Source organism: Microtus pennsylvanicus, chromosome 1, assembly GCF_037038515.1.
Source record: "Microtus pennsylvanicus isolate mMicPen1 chromosome 1, mMicPen1.hap1, whole genome shotgun sequence".
Lineage (NCBI taxonomy): Eukaryota > Metazoa > Chordata > Mammalia > Rodentia > Cricetidae > Microtus > Microtus pennsylvanicus.
The window spans coordinates 221,585,012-221,600,402 of record NC_134579.1 but is presented as its reverse complement, the minus strand read 5'-3'; the positions used below and the strand labels follow the sequence as shown (position 1 = coordinate 221,600,402).

Below are 15,391 nucleotides of genomic sequence, written 5' to 3'. Positions count from 1 at the left end.
TTTTCTTACTGACATCAGACAAGGCCTGAAGAATGAAATAACAATGTAATTGGATTTTCTTCATTATGCATTATGTCAATCACATTATCTGATGCATTTTTTTCAGTTTTTCAAACTGTTAACATAGGTAACATAAAGAGAAGCCTAATAATCGTTTGACTGATGTTATAAATATCTAAATTAATAGAGAAATTGTGACAGGAAGCAGAAAGGCAAATAATATACAGTAGAAAGGCAATAGGTAGATGGATGTTAGACTGATCAATATAAAATAGCTAGATCATTGGTTCTCAATCTTCCTAATGCTATGAATCTTTAATACAGTTCTTCATGTAATAGTGACTCTCAAACATAAAATTATGTTTACTGCTTTTTTATAATTGTAGTTTTTCTACTGTTATGAATTATAATATAGATATCCGTGTTTTCTGATGTGCTAAGGCAACCCCTGTAAAATGATTGTTTGACACCCAAAGGGGTCATGACACACATATGGAGAACTAATGAACTAGATAGATACATAGATAGATTATATATAGACAGATGATAGTGGGATGATAGAAAATGTAGCTATAGTATTAATGATGTTCTAAGATTTTTTTGCAAATCTTTTCATATCTCAAGTGTCTTATGGTTGACAAGTATTTATCACATTTCTTTATTATTTCCTTGAACATACAGATGCAAATGTTTTTGTTCTTATATGTAATCCTTTTGGGGGATGAATCTGAGCCTTCTTTGTTTTTCTCACAGCTAAATGGGTTTCAAGAGAAGAAGCTATATAGCTTCATGAAAGCAAGATCTCCTCACATGTGCTTCTTCATTTGCATAGTGGTCTTTCAGGCTATAATTTTCCTCACTCTCATACACCTCAAGTAAACGTTTACCAAGAACTATGTTTTAACTCTTCATACATGACTCAAGTTCTCGCTTGCTCAGTACATTTTGCTCATATAGAAAATATTTGGTATGGGACAACAAAAAATGCATTACCTACTTCATGTATTCAAAATATATGTATGGCTACACTCCATGAGCAATGAACATTATAGCTATGGACGATTCTTCGTGATAAAATAAATAATGTGATATCCTACAAGACTTACGCCATGACATCTGAATATTGGTGAATGGTGTAAGTGCATCTGAGCACACCAGGCCTGGCACACTTGAAATTCACTCTCCCTCTAGTGCTCCTTGTGGCTCAGCTTTTCAAAGCGTCCGAACCATTGGTCTTTGGTTTTTCAACAGAGTCGTGACTAATTGGCTCGTGTCAAGTTTCATTTCCAAGTGAGAAAGGTAGTTTAGACAACACATCATCATGGAATCTATCTCTGATTAATTTTTTCATAACAAATAAAGTTTAGAATCATGAATGTGTCCAGTTTTTCAAACAAATGGTCATAGAAATTATGGCACTATACTTTTACTATACTGTAATAGCATGAATTTAAAAGGAATCACAAAAATTACTACTGACTACCACTTCTGATAAACCAAGTGAGAATAAGCTTATAATTACTGGGAATCCGCAGAATACAACCATGCCCAGGAATGTGTTCTCCACACCCTTATTTTAAAATCTTAGTTGGTTTTGGTTCTAGTTGTAGGGCTTGAGTGAATTATTAACATTATTGTACTTTAGTGCTCTAACTCATAAAATATTTTTATATATAAATCAATTCTATCTGAGGAAGTTAATACAGAAAACCCTTATAGGTACATCTGACATGTAGCAACTGCTTAAGAAGTTTTAATGAATAGAATCATGATGAAGATGAGAACCAGGTTGTGAGCAAGATTCAGAATCAAAGCATGAACTCCTTAAGAACTAAGGCTGTGGTTTTTATAAGATTATGGATACATAAACACCTAGATAATTGTTTTTCTATTGGAAGCAGACAATAATATTGATAGGTAATACTCTTTTTCGTCTATCAACTTCTCCATTATGTGAATATACACTTTTTGGTCATTATAAGTACTTTAACCTGAGAACAGAAGCATTTCAATGTAATTGATCCTTAATTCAAAATTATAAGTTGAAAGTCACTTTAATTTATCAATTAAAATGTTTGTTTCAGTTCCAAATTTTCAATAAACTCTGAATATCCTACCTGAAGCAGAGTAGTTCACAATGGTGGCCTTGATATGCAGACATTCAGGATTTTATAACAGAATTGTTCCAGAAGGAGCAAATCCCTATGGTTCTATTATTCTTTCCAGAAGAGGTTTGCATTATAAACAACTTTTGACACTGATGAACTCATTGGTGAGTTAAGTTTGACTGCTCAAATCATAAAGGAATCAAATCTCTAAAGAATGGTAAAGCAATGGGACTTATAATTTATTTTTGTTTTCAAGGAATGTTTCTATAGATTTCCATAATGTTTCTCAATACTTCTGTCTTGAGAAAAACCCTTATTTTCTTGCTTTAGTCTCTAAAATTTAACAACACACAGGAGAGAGTTTTAGAGTCTGAAAATCCATAGTATCAGCTAATTTTTTGTGTGTTTGTGCTACCCATTGATTACAAAATTTGCATTTATCTTTTCAACGAAAATAGAGAATGTGATGTCTTTACAGATACTATAGGTGTGGTGACAATTTCTCTTTGACTCTGGCCTCACCTTCTCCCTTTTTTCCTATCAGCCATTAGTAACTGCTCCATTGAAGTTGCTGTGGTTTTTATATTACTCTTGCTTTTGTTAACCGGAAAAAGTAGTAATGGGAAAGAAGTGTTTCCTCTCACTCCATTTCTGGTCCAACATTAGCATGTTAACATGGTCACAAGCTTCTAAAAATTCAGCACTGGGTATATATCAGAGAAGAAAGAAGTATGGGGTTAGTTTTTGGTTTTAGAGAGATCCCAAACAGCTTTGGAAATAGTATCCAAAAGCTTTGCTTCCTGCCTCTGTTGAATCAATTTGTTTGGATCATATCTTCAATCGTATCTCGATCATCAGTGTTTTTTGTTGTTTGGCAGTAAACATTTGGTGCTATATTCCCTAGGGAAGACTTCCTCTATTGTTTCCAATATCCTTCAGTTATATAAAGTTCTTAATGTGTTGTTGTGATTCCATGGATTTTACCTATATGCATGCAGTAATAATTAGTAAAATAGAAGCCATGAATTTGAAGAAGAACAAGGAGAAGAGGTATATGGGAAAGTGAAGGAGAAAAGTGAAGGGAGATATGTTGTTTTATTACTGTATCGTAATCTCAAAAATAAAAAAAATAATTGGTCTTTTAAAAAGACGGGATTTAGAAGTTAAATTTGAGAAAGGTAGGGCATGAAGAGGAAGAAAGAAATGTAATTAAATTACCGTTTTAAATCAGACTATGTTGTAATGCTACTGACAAATCACATGTCTCCTTAAATATAAATATTGCATATTAATGACCCAAATTACCCCTTCTTTTTAAAGTACTGAGAGACAAATTTGTCAGAACCTTAGATTTTTTCCATGAACCAAGACTCCAAAATGTTCAAGCTTTATAAAAACTATAGAAGGTTTATTTTCTGCAAAAATCTATTGTGCATTTTGCAGCAGGATTTCCTTAGATTTTTCTGTATTTACATTTAAGTGAAAACATTAAAGAATCAAACATAAGGCAATATAATGAAAGTTAACTATACATGTTGGAAAACCTAGATGTCCAATAATGAAGGGATTAAGATGAATGGAAAATATAGCTTTTTACCTTGTTTTTTTCTGTGATTGAATCTGTCACTAAAACTTTTTAGTACTACAACACCTTGTCTAGAAAATAAGATTTCATTGACTTTGGCTCCTTTATATTTATATACTTATCCAATAATAATAATCAAAGATAACAAGGCCATGAATTTGAGAGGGAGTCAAGTACATGACTTGGAAGGGGTTGGAGGGAGAAAAGAAAGGGGAAAGGATTTAATTATATATTCACTAAAATTAAAAGTTATCACAAATATTAAGATTTCACTTGTAATTGTAAATCTCAAGAAAAATAAGATTGCAGTCACTCCCACAGAAATATTTCCACCAAAGTATCCTTGGGTACACAGAAGTTGACAGATACACCACATTGCTCCAAATTATCAAATTCGAAATAAAGTGATTGTACTGAGAAATATGTAGACTATACAGCTAAATGTGTCTGATTAATAGTATTGGCAATATATAAAGTGATGTCATTCAATATAGAATTTTCAGAATTGGAGAAGATATCTAGATGAATGAGTTTTGAATGCTATATTTTAAGAAAACTAACAAATGTCATAGGACTAAGATCCATATCTTTAATGTTAACAAAAATGGTCAATTAATTATTTGGACATCCAGCCAAATTCTTTACCCTTGACAATGTATCAGAAATGATCTAATGAATCAAACATTATGAAATATTTTTGGCATATACCTTTAACCACATTATTCAAAGAAGATCGACTATAAGAGTTACAAGGATCATAAATTTGTGATCATATACACCTACATGAAAGCAAGACATTTTATGGAATCATTGAACACTAACTGAAGCCTATTTGTAGTTTTTCTCCTAAAAAGGGTATTTATTAATGTCAGAATCATAGATTTTAACAACTTTTCTCCCTAAAGAAATTAATTTCAAGAATAAATGAGGAAAATTGACGTGTAACAGTTCAGGTTGCAGACAGACATGACAGAGACACATGGGTTGCATGTAACGACACAGCTTAAAAAGACACAAAGTGATTACAACTAAAAACATGCATACATTGACGTTTATTGAAAGAGTTTTGCTTTAATCACTTGTTTCATGGCATTAATGACATCCTTGTTCCGTAAGCTATAGATTAAGGGGTTCAGCAATGGGCTCAAAAAGGTGTAAAACACAGCAATTACTTTGGACTCCTCTACAGACCTCTTTGATGGGGGTCTCAGGTACATGCAGAAAAGGGTTCCATAAAATACCGTGACTGTTGTCAGGTGGGAACCACAGGTAGAAAAGGCTTTTTGCCTTCCTTCAGCTGAACGGATCCTCAAGATGGCTGCGAAAATGTAAAAGTAAGAGAGAAGAATGATACTGAGAGAACTTGAAAGAGTAAAGCCAGCAACCACAAACATGGCCATCTTCTTGACATGGGTGTCAGAGCAAGCCAGCATGATGAGAGGAGGGTCTGCGCAGTAGAAGTGGTTGATGACACGGGAGCCACAGAAAGACAGGTGGAAAGTGAGCAGAGTCTGAGAGAGCCCATTCAGGAAGCCAAACACATAAGGAAATGTGACAAGAGACAAGCAAACATTCTTGGACATCCTGGTACTGTAATGCAGAGGGCTGCAAATGGCCACATAGCGGTCCAGTGCCATGGAAGCAAGGATATAAAATTCAGTGATCACCAGAGCAATGAAGAGGAGACACTGAGTGAAGCACCCAGCATAGGAGATTGTCTTCTGGTCCGAGACGAAACCACGCAGCATGTTGGGAGTAACATTGGAAGAATAGCAAATGTCTACAAAGGAGAGGTGCCCAAGGAAGAAGTACATGGGCGTTTGCAGGTGGGAATTGGTCCTGATCAGCACAATCATGGACAGGTTCCCTGCCAGTGTGACGACAAAGATGAGCAGAAACACCACGAAGAGGATCCTCCCCAGCACTGGGCTGTCTGTGAGTCCCACAAGAATGAAATCCATCCCTGCAGTAGTATGGTTTAAGGAGGTCATTTTCTTACACTTGCAAGCTGAAAATGACAAGACATATGAGAAGTGCCTTTTCTTTTGTACTGCCCATCAGCTTCACTCATTTCTTCAAGTTCTTATTTTCATCAGTTATACTTCTCAGTATACACACCATCAGTGTTAATTCTTAATTTTGCATCTTTGTGTCATGGCTCCATTTCACTTTATCTGTATCTACTTCTCTCTCTCTCTCTGTCTCTCTCTCTGTCTCTGTCTCTCTCTCTCCCTCTCTCTCGCTGTCTCCCTAGCTAACACACAGACAACATGCTTACATGAAATTTGATTTATTTATTTCTTTCACACTTCCTTCTTTACATATATGTATCATCTTGTATTTTTGAGTACATCTGTGTTTTGAAAGTCCCTATTAAGCCAGGTGCTGGTGGCACATACCTTTAATCCCAGCATTTAGGATGATGTTAACCTCTGTCAGTTTGAGATCAGCATCATCTACAAGAGCAGGTTCTAGGACAGGCTCCAAAGCTGCAGAGATACCCTGCCTCAAAAAACCAAAAGAAAAAAAAATAGAAAATCCTTACTTTTATTATATTTTCCAAGCTTTGTGAAAATAAAATCTAAATAAATAAAGCCAAATGAGCAAAGTAAAACAGAGTTACTTCTATCATGCAAATTGACCAGTCATATATCTTGTGTTTCCAACTTTTCTCAGCAGTGATAATCTCTCATTTCAGATACAAAATAAAACTGCTTCATTTCCCTTATAACCCATAGATATCTCATCTAACCTTAGCTATCTAGAGAGAACTTAACATGTAAATTTTGTATTTTAATATGAAACAAAGATTTAGAATCAAAACTTATACTTTCTCTTCACAATTCACACATTTATTCATGTGTGCATGCGAATAGCGTTATAGGAGTTCATAAAGTAAACAAACTTCCCATTTCTACAGCACACATTACACTGTAGATATTAATCCTAGCAAAACTAGGCAAATGAAATGAGCCATTTTGTAATGGTAGCATTTACACTGTCAATAAAAAAACACACCTATCTTAGGACTAGTGTCGACTTTGGGTTCTTATTTTTATGTTACTAGATCATTCATGCAAATATTAGCATATGGAACCATAGATGTTTTAACAATGGCCTCTCTATCATGGTATGTGAGGGACTGAATAAAAAAAGATCACAAATCTTAGTCTTCCAGCATCACACACTCAGACAGCTATGTGCTTGTTCTCCAACTGTGTATTTGAAAAACATGCAAATGATGTGGATTCTTCGGTGACACAAAAATATCAAAATATGATTAGAATGGCCAATTTCCAAAATCAATATGTTCTCAAAAGGGTCAAGACAACATGCAAACATTCACAACAATTTTACTTACCAAATGCAGCAAGTAACCAACTGTGTACATGTATGTACCACGTATTACAGAAACAAAGTAGAGGGATTTATAATGTATTGATTTGAAATAGCCCCATGGGTTTCAAAAATAATTCTAAGGATCCAATTAATATATTCTTTATTCTCAGGGGCAGAACACTAATTTGATATTTTGAGGAACTGTTTTTCCTTTGAGGCCAAAATTTCAGTTGAATTTTTGTGTACACAGGTTGTCATACTGTGCATAAAATCTCAGCATGGTTAGAAAAGTATACTGTCATCATTATTAGCCTTTTGGCTACAATCAAGTGAAGTATTCTCTTATCAGCTTAAACCTGTTACATCCTTAATATGAGGAAAATATATTAAATGCATTTTTGGAATTATGTTATGAAAAAGAACATTGCGCCATCACACCCATATGTCAATCTAATCTTGAAGCACTGCCTGAAACAATCCCACAAGGAATTAAAAATAAATAAGTTGTGAACTAGAAATTCCAATATGTAGGAAAATAAGAATTTTATTTGTTTCTTTTTATCAAGTGTGGAGACTACTCATTTGTCTCTCAGCACCCCAGACCTTAAATCATGCAGAAACTATATTAATTAAGTCACTGCTTGGCCTATAAGCTCTAGCTCCTTATTGACTAGGTCTTACATCTTAAATTAACCCATTTCTATTAATCTGTGTATCACAAGATTAATGATTAATTAATTAAAGATTAATTAATATGGCAAGATTCCAGCACATCTGTATCCTGTGGGCAGCTACATGGCGCCTCACTGACTCTGCCTACTTTCTCCCAGCAATTAGTTTTGCCACCTAACTCTATTCTTCCCTGACATAGGACAAAACAGCTTCTTTATTCATTAACCAATGAAAGCAACACATATACAGATGGACTTCCCACAGCAAGTACACTAAGTATATAGCTGTTTCTTCTTATGAATATAGAGTAAGGTCATGGGGAAGTTCTTTTTTTTTAATTTTTATTTATTTTATTTTTGTTGAAAAAAAATTTCCGCCTCCTCCCCGTTTCCCATTTTCCTCCCCCTCCTCGCACACATCGCCCCTCCCCCAATTCCTTCCCCCTCTCCCCCTCCCCCCACTCCATTCCCCCTCCCTCTCGATAATGAAGAGCAGTCCATATTCCCTGCTGTGACAGTGGAACTGATCTATTGGGAGCTCACCAAGGCCAGCAGGACTGGGACTGAATAAGCATGGGATGAAACCGGACTTTCTGAACCTGGCAGACAATGAAGGCTGATGAGAAGCCGAGGATAATAGCACTAGGTTTCAATTCTAATACATGAAGTGGCTTTGTGGAAGCCTAGCCTGTTTGGATTCTCACTTTCCTGGACCTGGATAGAAGTGGGGAAAAAAAAAAAAAACAGTTGATAGGGGATTTTAGCAAATCCATTGAACAAGTACAAAAAAAAACCTGATCAAGTCTGGCGTGTTTTATAGATCAGGGCTTCAGTAATTACACTGAAATTATGTGACTTGTGGAGTTATGTTTCAAGACACTAAGAAGCACAAGCCAGTCTTAAAGACATGATCATTTACAAATGACTTACAACTTGTAATTGAAGAGGAAATTTAATAAAAATCCCAAAAGGCTTGAATACTGTTTGGCAAGGTGTTCATTAGTGAGTTAAGGAGTAGGAAAATGTTTTCATTGGCACTTGCCTTTCAATGTGCAGATAAGTTCAACTCAAACCACTTGAGTGTGTAAAAATATAGTGTGACGATTAGAGGGGAGGCACCCTCAATTTCCATATCACCCAAGTAATTCAATGGAAAATTAGCATTCTTTTTTATTTCTAAATCAAAATATTTTTATTGTAAGACTAGAGAATTTAGCACCTGCCCTGTGACTACTTTGTCAATCTGAGTATGAAAAACTTTCTCTCCTTCATTACAATATGAGATAAAATTAGTGTAACTTAGTTCTATATTCGAGGCCCCTACTGGAGATATGGAGATTAGAGACTAATATTCCTAATGAAATCTCTTCAAAGTTCTACCTGAAATCTCAAACGATGGGAATACCCAGGAAGAAGGTGACACAGAATGATCACAGAGGAGTTCTGACTCACATCAAACTTCCAGCTTGGTGCTTTTTCCACTCTGCTGTGTTCTTTTTCTCTCAGGGATGTCCTGTTTATCTGCTTCACTGATTACTACTTGACTTGTGTCTTCTTAGCTACTGTTGTTATTTGAATGTGATTGGCTCCTATCAATTCACAGGAAATGGCACTCTTGGGAGGGGAAGTATTATTGGAGTCGGTCTAGCCCTGTTGGAGGAAGCGTATCACTGTGCAGGTGGGCTTTGGGGTCTCCTTTGTTCAAACTTCCCTCAGTGTGACACTCATGACTCAGACCACTTTGCGTTGCCCGAAGGTAAAGATGTAGGACTCTCGGTTTCCTTTCCAGAGTCATGTCTGCCTGCACACCACCATGTCCCACCATGATGACAAAACCTCTGAGAATATAAGACACCACAATTAAATGTTTTTCCTTTATGAGAGTTGCCATTGTCATGTGCTAGGATTGCTGAGACTCCTAATTTCTCAGGGAAAGGTGAATGTGCTATCTGCCCATTCCACAGCCCCAAAATGCAGGACAAACAGACACAATAGGGAGTGGAGTCAAAGCAGGAACTCAGTTAATTACTGTGAACATCAGCTTATATGACTTAAGTGACATCCTGTGATGTGGGGGTCCCTCCAGACAATGAGAAGCAGCCAAACCCCCTCTGGCTAGATGGGGCATCTAACTAGTTTTTGCTGTCTCATCCTCACTCAAACTCAAGACAGGCTTTTCTCTGTCCTATAGGCCTTGAGGTACAAGCCCTGAGATAATTTTGGCCAAACCGTCATGGTGTCTCTTCACAGCAATAGAACCATAACTTACTTCCTTGCTTAATAAAATGGAGGATTATAGAGGAAGAAATCCAGTGTCAACCTCAAAACACACACACATACATACACAGACATAGATTCTCTCTCTCTCTCACACACACACACTCATAAGCAGAATTGCATGAAATAAATCCATTATCAATAAACTCTGAGTCCCCAAAAATGGAATTAGTATCACATTAAGTACAGAAAGAAAAGCCTAGGTTGGGATAGACGGTTAATGTCGTTCTACTAAAGGAAGATTTAATGTAATTCTGTTAAAGAGAAGTTACAGAAACAAGCTGAGTACAGAGTAGAGCAGTAGTCTCAAGGCAAGGTTAATTCATTATTTTCATTTCAACAAAATCAATTCATTTTTAATAAAATGACAGATTTTATTATGAAATTTAACCACCAGTGAGTCCAGATTTGAATTCATGACTCCACGTTCCCTGTATCTTCCATCCTGCCTGTTGTATGAGTCTGAATCTGTATCCGACTGAAAGCTGATTTGTGACTGCGTCCATGGTTTGAGGGTTTCTGCATGTCTGTTTCTAACAGGGCTTCACTCTGTTGTTATCAAACAGCACAGAAAGCATCACATGGGAAAAGACTACTGTGAATTTTTTACAGAAATTTTAACAGAATCTTACAGGGGATTATGTCACTACCTCCCACTGATACCCACTGATCCAGAACAAAAAAAAAAAGTACTAGAAAGAACATCATTATTAACCCATACCCTTAACTGTTGCTTTCAGTCTTTAGGGTAGATTTTAAAAGGTTTCTTTCAACCTTTGTATTTGATGCTTTCATAAAATATTACCCATGCACTGATCTTGGTCAAGGGCACAGAAATGTATACAATTTAAGAATTCAGCTATGAATTAGATTAGGTTATCGAACCTAATTACATGGGAAATTCAAGGCAAGTAAATGTTACCTTTATGTCATTTCTTTAAAAGTAGGCAAAAAACAAACAAACAAACAAAAAACAGCCTGAGTAGACAGTACAGTAGGAATCTTAAGTCTTAAGTGACCTCAAAGTATGCTATTAACTCTGGCTGTGAGGTTCAGCAATACTTCCATCCTTTTAGGATAATAGACATTTTCATGTAGGAAGAACACTGTACACATAACAAGCAAATCCTTTTTAAAAAGGTGCATTTTCGGAATGCTACGTCACTACATAAAGGGATTCACAATCATGCATATGAATACAGATTATTGCTGATTATTGTTGTAGAAGCTGAATATATATATATTGGGTTTTTTAAGACAGGGTTTTTCTGTAGCTTTGGAGTCTGTCCTAGAACAAGTTCTTATAGACCAGGATGGCCTCAAACTCAGAGATCTGCCTGTCTCTGACTCCTGAGTGCTGGGATTAAAGGTGTTTGCCACCATCACCCAGCAGAACTTAGATATTTCTTTAAAAAATCACAGATACCATAACCATATTTAAAATTTCACTTACATCAGTAAATGCAGGGCTTAACCTTATGAGTCTATCATCCTTCACATCCCATCCAGCATCCTGATGGGTTGAGAATTTATATGTCCCAAAATTAGGATAACAGAGGGAGAATGAGAAAATAAAGGTTTTTTTAAGCTATGGACTCTGGTAAGCCCATTAATTTCTGTGCCAAAGACTCCACATTTCATAATGACAGACATAATAACCCCCTCATTATTTCATTAACAAGGTATAAGTCAGTCATACAAAAATGAGAATTAAATTTTTTGAGCAGTTGGAAGAAATTATGTAACTCCTAAAATTCAACAAAAATGACCACACAACATACCCAAACTTACGGGACACAATGAACGCAATGTTAAGAGGAAAGTTCATATGCCTACATAAAGAATCTGGAAAAATAACACTAATGAGTTAACAGAGCAGCTGAAAGCTATAGAACCAAAAAAATTGCAAACTCACCCAGGAGAACTAGATGACAGAAAATAATCAAATTGAGAGCTGAAATCAACAAAATAGAAACAAAGAAAATAGTACAAAGAATCACTGAAACAAAGAGTTGGTTCTTGGAGAAAATCAACAAATAGACAAACCATTATTCAAACTAAACAAAAAAAAGAGAGAATATCCAGTTTAGGAAATTAGAAATGAAAAGGGGACATAACAGCAGACATGTTGGAAATCCATACTTGAAAAATCTGTACTCCAGAAAATTGGAAAATTTTTAAAAATTTTAAAATTTTTAAAAATTGAAAAATTTAAAGGAAATGAACAATTTTCTGGATAAATATCACTTACCAAATTTAAATCAAGACCAAATAAGCAAAGTAACCTGACGTATAACCGCAAAGAAAACAGAAACAGTCATCAAAAATCTCCCAACCAAAATTATTTTTTATTTATTTTATGTCATTTGATTGTTGAGTAAGGAATCAAAGCAATCATTTTTGGTGTTCTTTATATTAGAAAAAAGACACCATTGTAAAAAAAAACAGTAAAATCATTTATCCTTTTTGAAATTTTCTATAGGTTGTAGCATGTCATCTTTCACGGGGTATGATTTTACCTTTTTTTCTTTAAGACAAGTTTGTTAGAATCTAAATTTCATATAAATTAAGACAATGTATTTATATACAATCTTGAATAGTAAGAAAAAATAGTTTTTCTAATTTCAAAATGGTAGATTTACTTTAAAAATATAACTAGAAGGTTTAAACTACAATATGAAATAGTCAAAAAAGGAGTAACTAGAGGCATATGCTGTTGCACAAGAAGTAAATTTGAGATACTAGGTTCATCCTACAAGAATACTATGTAATAACAGATGCCAACTAATAACACATAAACATCTTCCTAAACCAAAATTTTCTGGCAGATATTTCCCTTGAAGACCTCTTTCATGGCATTGATAACATCCTTGTTCCTTAGGCTATAGATCAAGGGGTTCAGCAATGGGCTCAAAAAGGTGTAAAAAACTGCTATTATTTTGGACTCCTCCACGGACTTCTCTGATGGAGGCTTTAAATACATGCAGAAAAGGGTTCCATAAAATACCGTGACTGTTGTCAGGTGGGAACCACAGGTAGAAAAGGCTTTTTGCCTTCCTTCAGCTGAACGGATCCTCAAGATGGCTGCGAAAATGTAAAAGTAAGAGAGAAGAATGATACTGAGAGAACTCGAAAGAGTAAAGCCAGCAACCACAAACATGGCCATCTTTTTGACATGCGTGTCAGAGCAAGCCAGCATGATGAGAGGAGGGTCTGCGCAGTAGAAGTCGTTGATGACACGGGAGCCACAGAAAGACAGGTGGAAAGTGAGCAGAGTCTGAGAGAGCCCATTCAGGAAGCCAAACACATAAGGAAATGTGACGAGAGACAAGCAAACATTCTTGGACATCCTGGTACTGTAATGCAGAGGGCTGCAAATGGCCACATAGCGGTCCAGTGCCATGGAAGCAAGGATATAAAATTCAGTGATCACCAGAGCAATGAAGAGGAGACACTGAGTGAAGCACCCAGCATAGGAGATTGTCTTCTGGTCCGAGACGAAACCACGCAGCATGTTGGGAGTAACATTGGAAGAGTAGCAAATGTCTACAAAGGAGAGGTGCCCAAGGAAGAAGTACATGGGCGTTTGCAGGTGGGAATTGGTCCTGATCAGCACAATCATGGACAGGTTCCCTGCCAGTGTGACGACAAAGATGAGCAGAAACACCACGAAGAGGATCCTCCCCAGCACTGGGCTGTCTGTGAGTCCCACAAGAATGAAATCCATCCCTGCAGTAGTATGGTTTAGGGAGGTCATTTTCTTACACTTGCAAGCTGAAAATGACAAGAAATATGAGCAGTGCCTTCGCAATTAGCGATGAGCTGTAGTCCTCACTGATTTTTCGTTGGACTGCAGCACAATTCCCTTTCTTGTCATATCTACGTATCATATCCAACCTGTATTTTTGTATTCTGTTTGTGGTTTTCTTTTCATTATATCCCTCTTAATCACACAGCAGGCAAGCAGACAAAAACAACTGAGGTCTCGCTGTCTTTCTTCTTTCTCACAATTGTATGCATATTCCTTATAGACAGATGCTTTCACATGTATATTTACACAAGTATGCCTATGTTCATAGCGATATCCATGTAGAATGCATTTCTCTAGTTTCTAACAATTTGAGATCAATATTTAAGAAAAACGTTTTAAAGGCACATCACTTTTTCATTTCTCTCAAGCAAATGAAGGAATATTTGTTTCCAGTAATTGAAGCTGCCATATCCTGTGCATTTGAAGTCACAATAAAATAAATAAAATATCAACATCCAATGCATCACGTTACTTACAACCTACAATGGTCAATAAAAGAATGAGGAGTACCTGAAGTTCTGAAATTTGTCTTAAAAAAGTATGATAATCTTTCATAATCTAAGAAATTTTTCAACAGACCATGGTGCTAGTTGCTTGAACTCTCAATAACCTGGGGGGTTACAGAAAGAAATTGGCGATATCTGGGTACCCTTGAAAATAGGTTTTTATTAATTAATTTTAAAAAAATATATTTTCTCATTTTACATACCAATCCCAGTTCCAACTCCCTCCCCTCCTCCTTCTCCCTCCACCTTCCCCTCAACCCCACCCCTATACAGCCTTGGGATAGTTAATCAACATAGCAAAACCTTGTTTCCAAAATCCAAAGCCCCACCAGCACCAACAACAACAACAAAGGAATAACCCTAAGAAACCAAGAATTGTTCTCTTTATGTTGGATGTTTATCAATAAATTAACTCCTGTGCACAGCAAACTCCATTTTCTGAAATTATTCAACAATATAAGGTTATAGCAGTATATCATCCTGTGTCCTCCCATAGTGTATTGTGCAGATCAAAAAGGAATAGATACTAATTCATACAGAACCCTATGCACCATATTGTCAAATGAAAACAAGTTATGATATTAAAAAAGCAAAGGAAGAAAGATTTCAGATGGAATAAAATCCCTTTCTGAGAGGGAGTATTTGAACAGCCTAAAGGATATTCAAATGTCTGTACCATCTTTATAGTGTGATTTTCTTGCTTGTGTAAAATGTTCTTATATTCTAACCCATTTATAAGACTATCTACTAGAGAAAGCACAGATTCTTAATGCCAGTATGACCTACCATCCAGAATTTCTATGTTTGGAATATCATGACGAAATCGCCTCAATATTTGGCTTTAAACCATTGTTTACTTGCTTCTCACAAATACATTAGAATTCACATATAATAGTGGATATTTTAGAATCACTACATATATTGGCATATGAATAAAATTGTCAGGAGTAACTGACAATATATTTCCCCGTGATGATAAGATACAATTCATACACAAGCACACAAACATATATTAGTTATCAAATACAAAATTTACCCTACCTGCAAATATTGGTCTACTGTGCATCATACAATGTAGCAAGATTTATGATATA

General features: G+C 35.8%; 2 protein-coding genes and 1 pseudogene across 2 annotated transcripts; 1 reads left to right on the top strand and 2 right to left on the bottom strand.

Annotated features, from left to right (window-relative positions):
* Positions 1–4,745: 4,745 nt before the first annotated feature.
* Positions 4,746–5,684, bottom strand: LOC142842635 (olfactory receptor 5M10-like). Its single transcript, XM_075959324.1, has one exon. The coding sequence runs from the start codon at positions 5,682–5,684 to the stop codon at positions 4,746–4,748; it is 939 nt and encodes a 312-aa protein (XP_075815439.1).
* Positions 5,685–7,332: 1,648 nt separating this feature from the next.
* Positions 7,333–7,475, top strand: LOC142842876 (U2 spliceosomal RNA; annotated as a pseudogene).
* A 5,311-nt stretch (positions 7,476–12,786) lies between these two features.
* LOC142842634 (olfactory receptor 5M10-like) lies at positions 12,787–13,737 on the bottom strand. Its single transcript, XM_075959323.1, has one exon. The coding sequence runs from the start codon at positions 13,735–13,737 to the stop codon at positions 12,787–12,789; it is 951 nt and encodes a 316-aa protein (XP_075815438.1).
* Between the last annotated feature and the right edge of the window lie 1,654 nt (positions 13,738–15,391).

Bases quoted from the DNA above. Each gene is read 5' to 3' on its own strand.
- LOC142842635 (XM_075959324.1), bottom strand. From the start codon at position 5,684: ATGACCTCCTTAAACCATACTACTGCAGGGATGGATTTCATTCTTGTG.
- LOC142842634 (XM_075959323.1), bottom strand. From the start codon at position 13,737: ATGACCTCCCTAAACCATACTACTGCAGGGATGGATTTCATTCTTGTG.